General features: G+C 54.2%; 4 protein-coding genes across 4 annotated transcripts in view; 2 read left to right on the forward strand and 2 right to left on the reverse strand.

The window, feature by feature from the left end:
* The window catches only part of MONBRDRAFT_25143 (uncharacterized protein), a gene marked incomplete at both ends in the record, with an annotated part of 10,322 nt that extends 8,480 nt beyond the window's left edge, over positions 1-1,842 (reverse strand). The window contains 7 exons of the mRNA XM_001745593.1: positions 666-728; positions 850-928; positions 1,020-1,106; positions 1,213-1,349; positions 1,467-1,515; positions 1,577-1,657; positions 1,777-1,842. Coding sequence (XP_001745645.1) covers positions 666-728; positions 850-928; positions 1,020-1,106; positions 1,213-1,349; positions 1,467-1,515; positions 1,577-1,657; positions 1,777-1,842 — 562 coding nt within the window. The remainder of the gene's footprint in view (positions 1-665; positions 729-849; positions 929-1,019; positions 1,107-1,212; positions 1,350-1,466; positions 1,516-1,576; positions 1,658-1,776) is intronic.
* Positions 1,843-2,720: 878 nt separating this feature from the next.
* On the forward strand, positions 2,721-3,361 carry MONBRDRAFT_25144 (uncharacterized protein; the record flags this gene model as incomplete). The annotated part of the gene is made up of 3 exons (XM_001745448.1): positions 2,721-2,783; positions 2,927-3,035; positions 3,192-3,361. 3 exons carry the CDS (start codon positions 2,721-2,723, stop codon positions 3,359-3,361), a joined length of 342 nt encoding a protein of 113 aa, XP_001745500.1.
* A 1,703-nt stretch (positions 3,362-5,064) lies between these two features.
* On the forward strand, positions 5,065-7,259 carry MONBRDRAFT_25145 (uncharacterized protein; the record flags this gene model as incomplete). The annotated part of the gene is made up of 3 exons (XM_001745449.1): positions 5,065-6,381; positions 6,545-6,793; positions 6,828-7,259. 3 exons carry the CDS (start codon positions 5,065-5,067, stop codon positions 7,257-7,259), a joined length of 1,998 nt encoding a protein of 665 aa, XP_001745501.1.
* A 452-nt stretch (positions 7,260-7,711) lies between these two features.
* MONBRDRAFT_25146 (uncharacterized protein) lies at positions 7,712-16,437 on the reverse strand (the record flags this gene model as incomplete). Its single annotated transcript, XM_001745594.1, has 25 exons — positions 7,712-7,848; positions 7,956-8,136; positions 8,419-8,479; positions 8,567-8,687; positions 8,819-8,919; positions 9,303-9,370; positions 9,463-9,573; positions 9,688-9,763; positions 9,869-10,003; positions 10,151-10,226; positions 10,347-10,527; positions 11,476-11,634; positions 11,775-11,865; positions 11,968-12,077; positions 12,186-12,389; positions 12,498-12,561; positions 12,679-12,749; positions 12,774-13,046; positions 13,212-13,857; positions 13,986-14,743; positions 14,880-15,158; positions 15,274-15,471; positions 15,844-15,904; positions 15,933-16,037; positions 16,175-16,437. The coding sequence occupies 25 exons, from the start codon at positions 16,435-16,437 to the stop codon at positions 7,712-7,714; spliced, it is 4,530 nt and encodes a 1,509-aa protein (XP_001745646.1).
* Positions 16,438-16,955: the final 518 nt, after the last annotated feature.

Here is a 16,955-nt window from a genome sequence, read left to right on the forward strand (position 1 = left end):
GGGAGAGAGAGAGAGAGAGAGAGAGAGAGAGAGAGAGAGAGAGAGAGAGAGAGAGAGAGAGAGAGAGAGAGAGAGAGAGAGAGAGAGAGAGAGAGTAGTGAGCCAGTGGGTGCTGGTAGTTTCAAGGGTTGGTGGCGGGTTCCGGGGCCGACATTCAAAACACAGATGCTTTTTGAAGCGGTGCGGAGGGGCCAAGTTTAATTACCAGGTCACAGGTGTAGCCAGCTTCAAACTCGCGGCCGCTGATGCATGTCTCATCACTGGTGCAGCGAAAGTCGCTGCCGTCTTCACATGGGTCTTGCCGCATGCAGGCAGAATTGATGCACGCGTAGTTGCTCGGACATTGGATAGTACTGGTGCATTCCCGTGATGAACAAGTCGGTGTTGTATAGGCACCGTCGCATGCACAATACGAGTCTGCGCAGACGCCAGTGGCGTCGCACTCCGAGTCTTGTGCACACGTCGTCAACATTGACTCGCGGACACTCTGCGATATCGTGCCAGCAAAGAATGCCACTGTGTAAAACTCTCCGTCAAAATTCCATGACGTGGAATATACCTGATCGGCACTGATCGCCGGTGAATCTAATTTACAGGGGCGTGAATGGTAGGAAAGTCAAGTCAAGTCTAGCTCAACGTGCCATGGCCAATGGGGACTCTCGTACCTCCAGCAGCCGACTGGGCGATGAGACCACCAATCATCCAAGGGCCAGTATTTGTGTAGAATTCTGCGTGATATTGGCGAGCAAATAACAGCTTTTAGATGAATGCTTTCCATGGATGGAACAAAAGAGTCTGTATCGCAAGACTGAGCATTCACGGATGGATCTTGTGATGAGCTTGAGGTACCTGCAGCCACGATGCTCATGCAAGTTGAGTGGGGTCCGTATCCGTAGCATAAGCTGGTGTCATCTACATCCAAGAAACCCTTTCAAATGGAATTATCAAAACATAGTGAGGGCAGCTTTCACAGGACCGAGACGCGCAAGATTGGCTTGGGAGCAGGGATTGTGACATACTCGATAGCGCACGCCCAGTGGCACCTGATCCGGCAAGCAGCCAAAGCGCACGTTTTCATCTGGAAACTCGGAAAAGGCCGCACACAACTACGAGAACATGGTCAGATGAGGAGCTACACCAAAGGCGCCGAGCTAAATATTCACCGGCAGTGGCAGGTCCCCGTGCCAATGACAACCGCAGTACACAACTGACATATCCATCAAATACGAAGAGGCCCATATCGCCGCCATCAATAAAGTTGATGTTTTGCGTATCATAATCACGCTGCGCCTTGACGATCAAGGAGCCGTCTGTATAGGATAATCGCTTGAACTCAAAGACGGCATGGTCTAGATTGCACGCGAGCGTTGTCAGTGAGAAGCAAGGGTGAGCGTCCATCGGGCATGAGCAATTGCTCGCGCATACAACAAGACGGCGAGAGGTAGGCGCTGTTTTGTCTCTCATACATGCTTGATGAAAAACTTCGTGGTCGGGAACAAAGGTCGCTTGAGTGTCCTAGACACAAGAAGCATAAGCGTCGCCATTTGAAACCTTGATCGCGGTGGAAAAGACATACTGGGCTCAAATCAGTGAGAACGTGCTCGTAGACGCTTGTGTCCTTGGGTGGTGTGCTGTCGGGATTGAAGCGCAAGAAAAGCTATCATTATTTTATCATGGCAAAAATAGAGGGCACAGGCGTGAGTAGCCGTTTCGGCGCCGTTCATCGTGGTCATGGCTCTGGTCGTGCCCGGTGAAACGGGGCAATGACAAGCACACCTCATCGTGGCCTGCAAGGGCGATGGCGCTGAATTGCACAAGTGCCACACATGCGAGGAGCAGCATTTTCGGCGTTACCACCCGGCGACGCCTGAGGGCCATCGAGGTGGACGGCCGCGAGTGCGGCTCAGCGACACCTTGACTGTCTCTCACGGGCCAGAAAAAAGCTTTGAAACGTCTTTGACTTGGAATACCAATGTAAAGGGCGGTGGTGGTGGGAAGGGACTGTTTTGTGGTGCTGGGTGCTATCAGCCCATTAGCCAAGCCAGCTGGTGATGAGACAAATTTGTGCCAAGCGAAATGAGAAATGGGTAGAAGGAGAAGGAAGTCGGATCATCAACACAAACTTGGGCCCAATCATTTGAAGCGCGGATGAGTAATTCTGAGGCTCTCGACATTCGATGGTTGGTTGGGGACAGCGGTGCATCCATCATACGACAGTGTCATCCCATGCCATGCTCCTGTGGCGGACAAGCCAACTGCAGCAAAATATGGTGCGAAACGTTGGGAATGAATTCTCGCTGGCAGCTCGTGCTGTGGGTTAGGACTGATGGATCGACTCATCCATCGCTTTGACCGCGCTCATGTTGATTAAACCCAAGCTCGTGGTGCCGGTGCGTGCCTCCGCGATGCCCTTCTGGCTTTCATTCCCTTCCCTTGTGAGTCCTGTGTCAACCTACACGAACCGCCGCCAGTCCTGGTGCTTGTCACCAGACCATCATCCTCGAGCCATGTCCGCCTCGCGTCATTCAAGGCAACTTCTCGTCCGGTTGACAGAGAGTGGTGAGTGTGCTTGCGTGCTTGCTTTGTCGCTCTTGTCAGATTGAATTAGAAAAGGATGACAATTGTCTTTAAAAATGGGAAGGCATGTCAATTTTACCATGTGTGTGTGTGTGTGTGTGTGTGCGAGTGCGCAGTTTGTGACGACCGGCGGCACTTGAATCATGTTGCGACGACTGGTTGGACCCTTGGCTCAGAGCGCCCGGGCCACTCGACTCGGCGCGAGGGTAAGTCGGCGGTTTACTTGCCTGTGGGGAGCTTGTACCTTGGCGAGAATGTGGGTGGGAAGTAGCCTTGGAGATGACTTGTACGCCGTCTTGTGACTGACTTACCAGACTGGCCATGTCGTCTCGTTGGTCGCTTGGTGCAGAACCTGCATGCCAGTGGAGCCTGGCACTCGTCGCAGGCCGAGGAGGACATGGCAGCCAAGCTTCGAGAAGCCTTCAACACAGACCAAGTTACGGTGCAGGATGACTCGGGTGGGTTTGAGTGGGCTCTGCCCTGGCGCCCCAGATATGCATCAGACGTGTGTGTGCCTCCAGCTTTCTTTCTCCAACCCACGACACCTATACATGCGAGGACACATGCTTATGGCAGTCGCTTGTCACTCACTCACCCCGCATGCCTTTTGTCAGGTGGCTGCGGAGCTCAATACATGGTGGTGGTCGAGTCTGAGGCATTTCGGGGCTTGTCACGACTGAAACAAAACCGTCTTGTCACCGGCGTGTTGCGTGAGGAGATTAGTCAAATGCATGCCATCCGTGTCTTCACACGAGTACCGGAGCCCAGCGACACCTCTGCCTAATGCCTAATGCCCCCACACTGTGTGTGCCGAGCACATATTCGCCTATTCCGAGTGACATCGGTCGAGCAAAGGGCGCCTGCAGCCTTTCATAGCTGGTCATCGCGCAGGCCCCGTGTTCTTGTTCCGCATGTCAGCTGTGTTTTTGGTGTTTTTTTTTTTTTTTTAATTTCTGCAGAATCACTGGGATGGCAGCCACGGCCTCTGTCCCACAAGGCACAATAGTCTAAGGTTTAATTAAGTGCTAGACTATCAAACTGACAGCACGCACATGTAGATATTCAGCCCAAGCAAAAGCAAACAACGACAACATGCAAGCAGAAGACAGCCAGGAAAAAAATGGCGAGCGTGCGCTCATTCAAAGGCACAGAAAAAGCAAGCCCACACCATGGCACGACCGGCACAGCCGGTATTGGTCAAACACATCAAAACAGGGCTAGGTTACTCTTTCCCGTGGGGAGCACGTTGCGCTCGTCCTCTGCGTGCCCGCACAGGAAGCAGTTCATACTATAATGCTAATGACGGTTCAAAACAGGATTAAAACTCGGCTGGCACCTGCAACGGCCGCCGGCCATGCCCCCAGTCGCATGCTTGATCGCGGAGTGATAATGACATCAACCCACCTGGACTTGACCATCCTCTGTGACTTCAAAAAGATGCTCGTGTTGAGCCACAACGTGCCCGCATGCCTCGCAGATGTCTGAACATAAAAAGAGGCGCCAGCACGGTACGACATGGCAAGGTGGTGAGCATGGCATACACCGTGCTTCTTTTCGACTCGTGTGTGCAAGGCGGCACAATTCACTCAACTCACGCTGGTACGTGGTCACCTCTTCATCGCCGTCAACCTCCACAACGCGCTCAGAGATGTTGATGGTCGCAGCCTGACAAGCAGCACAGCCCTTGTAATTGGCCCAAAACGAGCCCGAGTCGAGGCACATGGACCCCTAGAGTGATCATCGCCACAAGCACGGGGCGCGGGGCGCGGGAGGGGGGAATACGGTGGTGAATCGATGCACAACATCAGTGCATGGCCCTGTCAGACCTCGAAACTCACACGGTCCGGATTTACTTCACGCAAGCACTCTCGGCACATGGCTCCTATTACAACCGTCCCTAAGTATTCTGTTCTCCAGCAAAAATCACCCAACGCCATCAGCTTGATGAGTCGCAGCTCACCGGCATGGATCGGAGACAGGCACAGTAACGAGAGGGGCACGTGTAAAAACCAAGCAACGAGCTGAAACCAAAACCCGGACCGAACCAGGCAACCGCCAAAAGAATAAACAGAGAGAGAAGAAAAATGAAGGAGATAAAAAGATAAGAATGGCCAACAGCACCATGTATTCCCATCTGGTCACCCACGATAGTACTAGCATGGCCCAACATGGCTTAACTGCGGCGATCGGACGAGAGCCGGTGTATTCCATGTGGTATGACCGTTGGCGACAATGATAGGGAATAAAAGTGTAAATAAACTGCAATTGTCAGCATTGAAGTCGATGACACCTTGCACCAAAGCTACTTGCTTGCTTGCTCGCTCGCCTGACGAGGCTGCCCTGGTTGCCCCGGGCGCATGATACGAGTGAAGCTGCGTCATGTGAAAGTGAGGCCCGAAAGTGGTGACTTGACTGGAGCAATCAGGATCAAGTATTTGTATATCGCAGGTCATATTGTCGACCAGGCCGAGCGTGATCTGGGCGAAGATGCATCATGCTCGGCGCTGCGCGGCCCTGGCAGTGATCGTCCTCTGCACTCTACTGCTGGGTTGGTCGCTGACGCTGCAGCGACTTGTGCCCAATGAGCCACTCGAACCGATGTTGGATGACCACCATCCCACGGCACAACCATGGCATCAAAAGCTGGATCCTGACTTGCCTAAACGCCTTCGCTCAGCGGGGCAGACGCTATCTCGCCCAGACCTGTCCTTTGCTGATGAGCGTTTTCCCAAAACATCCGGCACGGGGTCAACATGCAAATTGCACTTGCCGAGCAGGATTGCAGCGGCAGCTTCTCGAATGTACGACCCAAACGCCTGCCAACTGGAGCCGTATGAATCGCTTGACGAGTTGCAGACTGTTCTTGATCGGGCCCTGGTCTCTGTTTGCGGCCCCCTCGTGCGGCTCGAGCTTGGCCAAGTCGCTGCCCTGCCCTCGATTGAACGCCCGGGCTACGTTTTCCGCCATCTGAGCGAACTCGATGCTGCTCTGCTTAAGGCCTACCAGCATCATGTGCTTCTCCTTCCTTGGGCAACGACTCAGTTCACAGGCCCCGCTCTCGACTTGGCTTGGTCTGTGCCTCTTGGATGGACCACGCAACCGAGAGTGCTGAACGCCGAGTTTGCCCTCCTGCTACGTAGCTCCAACTCGACTCCACGGGTCATTGACCCACGTGGGCAGGCATTGAGGCAACACATGGCCACCCCACAACTGCGCCAAGGCTGGATAACCTCAGAGGCTGCCGTGCTGGCGATATCACTGCGCCGCGTTCTTCACTTCTCAGTCTGGCATGCACTCCGCCAGGCAGACCTCGGACTACCGGTGCAGCCTGTCTTGCGTCTGCTAATTTCCCCAGACGTAGTGCGCCAGTATTTACACGAGGCAGGTTTGGGCGTGTTGCACGCCTTTACCTCGACGCCTTGGCCGTCACTGGATCTGCAACCTGGGATGTCATTCCCCATCCCACGCCTAGACGTCCGCGATCAGCCCGTGGAGCATGAGTTTGTGCCGCAGGATGCTGGCCTACTGGAGCGCTGCACCATGATCATGACCATTTACGAGCGTCACGCTGAGCTCCCGCGCTTCCTCGCTTTCTATCACACGGCTTCCTGCCTGCATAAGATCGTCGTCATTTGGAATTGTATTCAAGAACCTGTGCCCAAACTCAACTGGACGCAGTACGCCGTGCCTGTTGTGCTGCGGCGCCCCACTCGCAACAGCCTCAATAATCGTTTTCGCCCCGACTTGGCCATTGAAACGGATTGCGTCATCAACATGGATGATGACTGGCTCATGCCACACCAGGTGGGCCCAGCGGACCGGTCAGATGCAGCGTCTTTCACGCTCAAGTTGTCTTGCCGTCGGACAACCGCTTTGCAAACCTAACACTAACCCTTTGTAATCCTGCCGCCTTCCGCGTGATATTATGTCTTGCATTGACTCATGGCGCCAACAAACTGATGGATAGGTATTCACCATGAATGCCCGGGTGTGGTGGCACGGCCACCGCGATCGGCTGATCGGTCTCACCTACTTGGCACGGCTACACGGCCGGGCCTTTGCCAACGGAACAGGACCCTGGATGTACTTGAAGCACAAGGAACGACCTCAGTCCATGGTTCTACCCTCGGGCTTTGTCAGTGAAGCACAACCATGCCTCGGCGCCTGCCACCCCCAAACATTCCATCACGCCGGTCTGGCCGCTAACAACGACCATGTTGCTCCCTTGCCCACTTCTCGCCCATCAATAGACTTATCATCGACGCTATTTGCAGGCTTACACCACGGACCTGCCTGCAGCCGCTCGCGACGGAGTGGACATGTTGATGAACTGCGATGACCTGCTGTTCAACCTGCTCGTGGCTTCTCGAACCGGGCACCCTCCAATTCTAGTCGACTCTTCCGGCGTGGCGGGAGCCAAGGTCGACGCCAAATTGGGCAAGGCCGCCGGCTTGTGGCGCCGCAGCTCCCATATGGATGTGCGACATCGATGCTTGAACGAATTGCTGCGCTTCTTTGGCGATCACATGCCGCTTCGCTACACAACTTTGACCTACGGTGTGGAGCTGAACATTGCTCGCCCTATCCCAAGGCGTGGTGCAGAGTTTTTGCCCCCCTTTGGCTGTGTGCGCTCTGGATCTGGCTGCAAGGACGATTGTGTCGAATGTACCGAGCTGGCCTAAAGACATCTTACCATGGCTAGGTCACGTCACCACCCAGAAAACATTTTCAAGCGCCTGCGGCCGCAAAGGCAGTGTCATGCTCGGGTTGAGTATTACATGTTTGTCAATTTGCATGTGTGCATGAGTCGAGAGACCCGACCCAAATCGACACACATGTACACACACGGATGAGCAAAAACAGTTAGTGAAGAGGGGCAGGCGTCCCTTCGCCCGAAGGTGCCGGTGCGGCATGAGTCGACGCGCGTTTACTGCCCCCACCGCTGCGTGAGCTCGAGCTCCGCTTGGCCGACTTGCTACGACTGCCGCCCTTTCTTGAACCTGCTTTGGTGGTACCTGTGCGAGGCTTCTTTGCTCCAGGAGTGTGTACATATGTAACACGTTTGGCGACTGCGTCCGTCGCGCTATATGCTTGCCCCTGCGTGTATATGGTTCCACGCATCAAAACAAGAATATCATGAGAAAAATGGGGTCAAACCAGCTATGCGCGCCTGCCAGTCATGCGGCAGCCGCCAATCGACGGAGTTAAGCAGCACTGCACGCACCACACGCTCGTTGGCCTCGAGCGACTTGTTGTGAATTGCCGTGCGTTCTAAGAAAAAACAAGTAGTGCGCCCCGAATTTGAGCGGTGCACACGGTGTCAAGGGCCCGTATTCATAGAACACAGATTGCAAAGACCAGACCGCCAAAATTCATACCGATTTCCTCCTGGTCGCGAGCCGTTTCTGCATCGTCCAAGGGGACAATGGGAATATACAACAACTCGTCCTCGCTCAGCGGCTCCTCGTCGCTGCTCGCGAAATGATCCTCGTCCAAAGTAACCACATCGACAAAGCTTTGCTCAGCATCCTTGATAGCCGCGTCCTCTTTGGCTTCCACCTACAATGATCAACGGCCGAGGTTAGGATTTAAATGCAGCAACATGTGCAAGGCAGGTGCGACGCCATGCTTGGAAGCAAATCGACCTCATCAAATTCGTCCTCTCGCTCAATGTATTCAACGTTATCCTCAACCTCTTTAAAATCCGGTGCATATGCGGACCAGTTCTCCTAAAAGCGGGTCGGGCCATTGGGTTACATGCCGAGTCGGTTCATGAGACCACTCTGGACGTGCCCCAGTTGGCGCTCGCATGGCTACGGCGATATTGTAAGGCTGGCCTACCGTGTACTGAACACCCCAAACAATAACGCTGCCAGCGGCTGTAATGGAGGCGATGATTGGCCTGGACGTCATGTGATATGAGGAAGGACCGCCAATATGACAGCGGGTGTCTCTGGGGGATCGGTTTATCACAACATGGTCTGCTCACCGTTGTGGGTGCCAATCCAGATGCAAGAGACCTGCTGCGCCATGTGTGAGCGTGGTCACCGGTGTGCCGCGGGCCTTCTCCCAGATGTATATGGCGTGATCATTGTTCTCCATGATTGCGCCTAGTGGGAAAAATAAAAATAAAAAAAATAAGAAGGAAAAAGAGTGCAAAATAATCACGCGCAAGTGAGCGCGTTCGTAGTGATAAGAAAGAAATGGCGCATCGAGCATCTGAAGGTGCGGTCAAACGCACCACCAACGACAAAGTCATCCTGTGGACTAAAGCAGACACAGCGCCACTTGGTGCGGTTGACGGGATCCTGAATCTCAGCTTCTTGTTGCAGGACTTCAGTGCTGTTGCGGTAGGACAAGCAAAATGAAAAACCGATGCAACGTGAGGAAGGCTGCTTGTCCTGGATCGCAAGTCGAGAGCATGGGTTTGACTCAGCAAAGGCACTCTGCCCTTACTCATAGGTGCGCACGACGCGGTCGGCGCAAGCTACGACAACAAATCGGTCGTCCCGTGATAGCGCAATATCTTGGACAGCTGATTCGCGCGCATTGGAAACCTGGAGTATTGCAGTCAAAAAAAAAAAAAAAAAAAAAAAAAAAAAAAAAAAAAAAAAAGACAGCCAGCCAGCCAGCCAGCCAGCGGCGGGATGGGCATGGTCAACCAATAAGGTGGTAGCATCAAACACGGTGCGACAGCGCACAGTGGATACTTTCTACCATCGGACCTTGACTTCAGCATATGGTGCGTCGGGCTTTTGGATGTCAAAAGCGAGCAATCGGCCTTGAGGCGTTCCTACAAAAACCTGCAAGTGGTGATTGAGCGTCCATGAGACCTTGATGAATGATACCTCAGCTCGAGACGGATGCCAATTTGGCACAACGTACACGCTGGCCATTCCGTGCTATGCAGGCGACACATTCAGTTGTGCGCTTTTTCTTCTTGGACTGCACTGTCTCTTCCGCAAGGGTTTCGCTTATGTCCAGCTCGACGCGCGTCTAGTTGCAGCAAGGAAGAATGAATACAACAGCCCAATGTTCTGGTCCATAAAGCCCAGAGAGAACAAAGGCCTAGTCAAGCTCGCATGACTGCAGCATTGGCTATCAACGTACTTCCTGCCCATTGCCAGCCACCGTGACGAGGACCGGCGAGCTTGATAGCGCGCATGCCACAAACTGGTGGCTGTGACTGCTTCAAAAAAGGCCCCATCGCAGAGAACGTCAGGTGAGTGCAAGGCTTTCGAGCCAGCGAATGAAGACATGGAAAAAAAAAAAAAAAGGTGACGGAGCGCACCGTTTGTTGAATCCCGAAGAAAGGACGGGGGCGCCCAAGTCGACCGCAAAGATCTGCTCTGATGACTGCACGCGCCAGGCAATGACACGATGATCTAGGCTCGATGACAGTAGTTTGCGGCCTGATCGGCTCCAGCTATCACCATGCGGACACAAGACCATAGACGACATCAATGGTTCGCAAACCCTGCCTCCTCACCGAGGAAAAAGCACTGCGGTGCCCAACAAATCCAGCACCCTGTTTTTGAGCCACGGCCCTGCGTTTTGAAAACGGACGACCTACCTAAGCGATGTCACTGTCTGGACGTGACCATGTAGAACCTGCACCTGACTGCGAGTGTCCATGCCATAGATCAAAACTAGAGGGAGCGAAGCACGTCATCGAGAGGAAAGGTGAGGGTGACATTGCATGCTGTCTGTGGACCCGCACCATCACCGACAGGTGCACTTGTTACAGAGGCTGCGTCTCAAACACTCACCACGACCATCGTTGAAGCCGACGGCGAGCATGTTGCCCTTGCGGTTGAATCGACAGCAGCAAGCTACGCCATCCTCGAACTCATCCTCAACCAGCTGCTCGCGCATAACAGCCAGGGCAAGAGTCAGAGTACACGAGCCGAGAGTCACGGATGTGGAACGATCGGCGGCAGAGGCAATCAACTGGATACACCACCACCACCACCACCACCACACACACAAACGTTTCATACCTCAGGAAAAAGCTTGTTTGTGGCTGGGGCTGCTTGGTCAAGAGGCGATGGTATGCGAGAGGAGCAGAATGTGGAAAGAATGGAAATGAGAAAAAAAGAACAAGACGACGGTGTGACGCTTCCTCAAAAAAAGGTAGCCGTGGAGCCCCTTGCAGCCCTTTGAATCTGTGTGCCACCTGCGCTACGCCACCAAGTTCAAATGCGTTCCCTGCTCGGTCAGAGCCATCCTAGGCCGCATTCTCAATGATCCCCAAAACGAGCTGGCCGAGAAGCAAGCTGATCCTGCTTCAAGAAAGCCTCAGCCCACAATCAACCCAAAATCGCATGTTCAACCAATCTGCACCGTCATTTCCCGCCCTTCCACTCCCGCCGCCCCTCATCAGCCCAACCTCTCTCGTGCACCTCCACCGAATCTGTCGGGAGATGCGTTCCCTCAGATCTCGCGTTCTCTCGTGCGAGCCGAAGCGTTCGTTACCGACCGAGACCGAGTTGCGCCATGATTCCGATAAACGGAAATGTTTAAAATATCACACTTATAAGAACATCATTCCATCAACGGCGGTAACATGGAAAAGCAACAAAGTTGATTGAATGTGAAGCAGATGTGCTGGAGGTCGATGGCTGGCTACATGTAGTTGCTAGTTGTGTTTCGCCGTCAAAGCACGGTCAGGACGATGGTGGTAAAATTCACATATCACTTCTTGCAGAGCAGATTGGGTTGTGGACCAACGACGAAGAGAGAGCGTGCAAGAGATAGTGCTGCCACTCAAGGCACAACAATGCAACATCAGCTCACCCTCTGATGCTACTGCACAAGCCCAGGGCGTGCATACATGGGGAGGTGGTAGCTGTAGAAGGCAAGGTACTCGACAAAACGATCCTTGGTGGCTTGGCTTACAACCTTATCGTCAACCTTGGCGATCATCTTGTCGTAAATCTCTCGCTCCCGGCCTTCCAAGTCGGCAACGACATCTGCCTCTTGTGTGGCATCCGTGCGCTGAAGCGTGAGCTCCAGCATTTGCGAAGCCAGACCCTCCACCTCCTCCAGGTTGATGGCCTACAAACGCGCAGTTTTCAAACGATAGGCAGGGCCGCATGCACAAAGACGGTCAGAAGAGTACAAATGGCATGGAAAACCGCCAAGCAGGCAACATCGACTTGTAATTCCCGTTTGCATGAATTGATGGCAAGACGCACCGCATTCTCTCGCGCTGCAGTCGTGACATCTTGCACAAAGCGATGGAAGCGGTCGTGAAATAGCGCGGTGGCCCACGCACTGTGAAAGTATCTGAAAGAAAGATGACATGCCAAGAAATGCCATGAGTATATCAGCCTAGCCCATGATGATTGAGACACCCAAGCAGGATGGACATGGAAAAAGCGGCCCAACCGGAAAAGGTCTGGCACCAAGCCCTCATGATAGCGGCTGATGATATTGTTGAGGAGCTTTTGGTGCAAGCCTGGTAGTTTGACGTAGTTGTCTGTCTCAATGACCTCCTCCTGTTTTTTTGGGGCATCACGGGATTGGGCGGCCGTAGCAGCGATGCAACCTTGTGTGAGGTGTTGCTTCTCGGAATAGTTGAGATATAACGAGAACTGGCAACGTACATGGGCCAAGCATTCGAGAAAACTGATGACGTCAAACTCATCCGTGCCCAGCGCAAACAAACGTGGCCACACTTCTTGAGTGTCGCTATCTGCCTCACTGCTCAGAGGCTCAAAGTTGGTCGTAACCATCATCGTGCCTTGATTCGACTGAATGTCTGCATCACAGCTCTGGAGTAGCGGCCGCGATACCGACGCATACGGCGCCTGAGGATGGTCAGCGAGGACAAGAGCAAGGCATGGAGGGAGGGTCAAGCGCGGTCAGACAGGTTCATGAGAAGTTGTGCCTCGCGAAAGCATCCAATCTTCACAAACCAAAGCTTGTAGATACGAGAGCTTAGGGGCCACTTGACCAGCGCGCAATCGCGCTTCCTTGTACCTGGCAACAAGACCGCAGAAGCATGCGTCTAGGCGTGAGAGAGGTGGAACATAGAAAATGCAGGTGGCATGGAGGAAAGAAACCCGCCAAGGCTTGCACAGCAGTATGGGCCCATACGTGGGAAGTGTGGTGGTTGTCGTATCTTCCTCGGCATCCGACATGAGCAGCGGATCAAAAAGGCAGCGCAGCTGCATAGCAAGGTGCCGCCCAACCTCGGCATCGCTACAGTGGCCCTCCTGCTTCTCTGTCTGATATCGGCGCGAGTATTTGGTGCATGTTCCGCCCGCTAAGATTTGTGCGTCCGAGGTGCGTGCCGCGTGGTTGACCACGAGCAGGCCATCAAACACCAAGAAGCAGTCATTGACAACGCGAAAGAAATTTGGAGAAACCGTGCCTTTACGGGCACACAAGCATAGAGAGGCCGGAACGGCCGTGGCGTCTTCCTGGCCCTCTGCACGACAGCGCACGGCAGACACAAAGCCATCCTAACCCGCAGAGAGGAAGAAGAGTGGAGAAGAACGAGCACCACACACAGTCGTGAGAAAGCCAACTAGTATGTCCCACCCTAACAGGCCCCCCCCCCACGTCCCCACGTCCCATGCCGACAATCGGTCGCCTACTGCATGCCGCTCTAACTCTACCATCCGTACCTGTTGTTCATAGCCCATGACAGTGGCCTGCACCACCTTGACCTGAAGGCGCTCAGCCCAATGTGACATCATGGCTTGGGCCTGCTCGGGGCGAACGTCGGTCTCCAAAGGGGCTTCCAACACCAGCTGCAGATGGGAAGCCGGTACCCCCAATTGCAAAACGGCCGTGGCCATGGTCAAGACGCTCAATCCCGCACCATAAATCACTACACTCTTGGCTGGGGCGTCATTTGACTGGTTGCGTTTCTGCTCTGCGTCCTCGCCCTCGACATCGCTCTGGCCTTGCTGCCAGGCCGCGATGAGCCCGGGTAGAACCTGTTGCGCGTGAAAGTTATTTCGAAGGGCATGCACACCATCTGGGGCGCTATCTGCTTCTGCAACTTGAGGCTCCAGATCAGGTGCCAGGCCAAGAACGTCGTAAGGGACCTCGCCGCCGTTGTCCAGTACAATGAATTGGCCCTTTCGGTCAATCTGACTCATGCGGCCCGCCACACTGTCCACCCATAGATCGAGTCCAAGCCGCTGGAGATGCTCGTGTGAATAGGTGTAGCCATGTGGGTAGGCCTGGCTCGCAGGAGCGTCTGAGGAATACCCGTGTACGGGCGCCTCCACGACATGAATCAGATTGCTCAAGCGGAGATGCGATCTAGCTCGCCAGCCCAAAACCGTGGCAACCCCAGTGGCATCATAATGAGATGATGTAAACAGCATCATGCATACCCACTGTTGCGTGTGGCATACCCGTCAAGCGCGCCGTTCAAGGAGAGCACTTACCGAAACACAAGGTCCTCGAGGCAGGCCAAAGCCGTGTCGGACTCGCCCACCACCACAATACGATGATTCACCGTGAGCTTGGGTTCCAGCAGCAGCTTGCGCGTCATAAAAGCCAGGGCAAAGGGAGGGCCCACGTCGCGGATGCGTGGCGACGGCACATTGCCCTGCAAAATGTCCATTGCGTACTGGCATTGGCGTCTTGGTCGCACGGGCACCAGCTGGTCCAGGATGGGATTCATAGTGGTGGGCTTGACGTTGTCCTGATCAAAATCAATGCCCTCACCGTAGGTGCGCTGGTACACGCAGGAGCGCCGCAGCTTACGCAGGAGCTCCCCAAGGATGCGTTTGCCATGGCGGTGAAAGATGGGGTTGAGCACCATGTGACTGAGGATGAGGTGCTCGCGCGAGATGTGTTGCGAGAATAGGATGTACTCATCCAAGTCGTACCACGCACGCAACGGAAGTGCGTCGGCCCGCCCATCGCGCGAAACGATGACACCACACAACTGGCCCAGACAGCGGACGGAATGGCAAAAAATCTTGGTCCCATCGGCATCTTCACCCGTCATCGTGGCACGGGTCACGTCAGCCATAATCAGCTCCTCTTGCGCCGTCCCTTGGACAATATCGTGAACACGATCCAGTTGCTCCGTCGTCAGGGGCTCCACGGTCAACGTGTTGGAAATGGCGTACTTGTGCAGGATATAGACCTCTTGCGTGGGATAGTTCCCGGGCAAGGTTTCCACGTGTGTAAAGTACTACCCGTCATCGAAAATGGCAGGGCGCGGTACCACGTGTGAATTCGCAGTCAAACAAACAATCGGGCGTCTGGAACAGGTGGTGCAAATGCGAAGCCCCGTCGTCTCTGGCGATGGTTGTGGTTTGGCCGCTTACCTGAAGGAATGGAAATTCGGGCGCAGTGGGCGGCAGGGAGAGCACAATGTACCAAGCGTCTGGAAAGGCATCAAAAATATGTGGCAAGAACTCAAAAGCGTGCACCTCGTACGCCTCGGCAACCACGTATAGGCTGATGGAAAGGACACAGGTGGCATCATCCGCTGTGCCGGCTTTGCCACGAAGATCGTCAAAAGCAGCGAGATCGTAGTGTGCGCGCAGATAATCGCCCTGAAACCGATTGGTAGCATGGATAAACCCAACTGCCGTACCATTGACCTGCACGGACCACACGCGTGCAGGGACAGCAGATATGAGCAACCGAGCAAAGCGTTGATTCTGCTACTGGGTTTGGTGTGAGTCTTCTGTTTTCGTTCAGAAGAGCGCAGCACACCTCAAGGGCGAAGCATCGGCTGCGATCATCCTGCTTAGCAATCAGCTGCGCCAGATAAAAACTGCCAAAACGCTGTTCGATGTCAGTGCTTTGACGCTCAAAGAGGGGCATGAGGTCGTCAAAGTCCTCTTCCACAGCCATGCGCACTCGACAAGGGGCGATGACCTTGTGTTGTGGAAGGACAAAAGCCAGCTCGTCCTGCAAAAAAAAAAAAAAGTTTAAGAGCATGAGCAGGGGGGCGTACACGAATTGTCGAGTGTTGGGCAGAGACCAGGACAGTTAGTTTGGTCGCTGAGGATGGCACAGGGCTTCACCTGGTTCCCACTGGGGGTCTGCATTGGCGTAAACATGCCGTAGCATGGATGAAGGTGCCAAGCGCGGGCAGCAGAAGCGCCCTCAGGGACATTGAGCACGCATTGCTTGACGTGGGTGGCGGAGGAGAACATGGTGCGCATGCACTGCTCCATGATGTTGGCAGCCAAGTTTGAGGGAGCTGTGAAGAAGCGAAGGAAGAGGGTGTTGTTGGGACTCAGTTTTCCCTGCCAATGTGCCTCTGCCCAAGCTTCCCACCTGCTTGTCCCGCCAAAACCATGAGCCAGGCTGTGAGAGGTGGAACGCCGAGTAGGACTGGCTAGGGGGGGGCGACAACGCCAACGCACGTGCTCGAAGCAACACTCTCGCGACGAGGGTAGTCGTAAAAGCTAGCATTGCCTAGCACGTTGCCCGCCGAGTCAACGGCAGTGATGCTCAACAACGCATGCTCCCTGAAAGTCAGAACATCAAAGGATGATTAAGGCAAATTGGCAAAGAATGGCCGTGCATGTTGAAAGACAGCAGGAAGGGCAACCCTGGGCGCCTGCTGCAAGATGGGAAAGAGAGTCAATGAACACCAAGGACGTACAGAATGGCCACAATGTTGCCCGTATCAAACACCTCAGCCGTCGTAGTATCCACGAGCCGAGCAAGCCGGGTACTGTCTGCCAACTCGGCGCGCCGCAGGAACACCTGCGTGGGAGCCGTCTCGGCTGTTACATCTGCCGGCTCGTCCCCAATTACCATGACATCAGGTGCATGCTGATTCTGATCAGGTGGTGTTGGCTGTGGTGACACGGCTTGATCTGCGCCATGCGCCATTGCAGATGGCTCGTCCGCTGGCTGCGCCATATCCAAGTCGTGCCAATGCCGGCCTGGCCTTGTCTTGTCTTGCCTCTTAATCGTCTCCCTCTGAGCCTGCGTCTGCCGTGTGTGTAAGCTGCACCCCGGCCCAGATCAAAAACACCAAAGCAACCTACAAGCCGTTGACGAACCAGGATCGCACGGCTTGTCTGTCGTCTCACCCAGCCGCCCGCTCCGTCTCAGCCACAACTCGAGCCCAGTCAACCTCAGACAACTTCAACAAGGGAATTGACCAACAACCAAGGCGTTGCTAGACAACTGCTGTTTAGCACAGTTGTTTCTTAAGCTTCAGCTGATGTTTGCTTCGAACATAAACCTGTTTACACACACACACACACACACACACACACACGCATTTTACTCAAAATTTTGATTTTTTTTTCTGAATTTTTGATGTTGAAGCGTGTAAATGTGTTTTTGGCAGCGGGGTTGGGGTACGGACAGGTCCAGGATCCCTGGGAACGGTTGAGGTTGACGATAGATCTTGGGTGTATGGGTGGATTTGC

This window comes from Monosiga brevicollis, genomic scaffold (genome assembly GCF_000002865.3).
Source record: "Monosiga brevicollis MX1 MONBRscaffold_9 genomic scaffold, whole genome shotgun sequence".
Classification (NCBI taxonomy): Eukaryota; class Choanoflagellata; order Craspedida; family Salpingoecidae; genus Monosiga; species Monosiga brevicollis.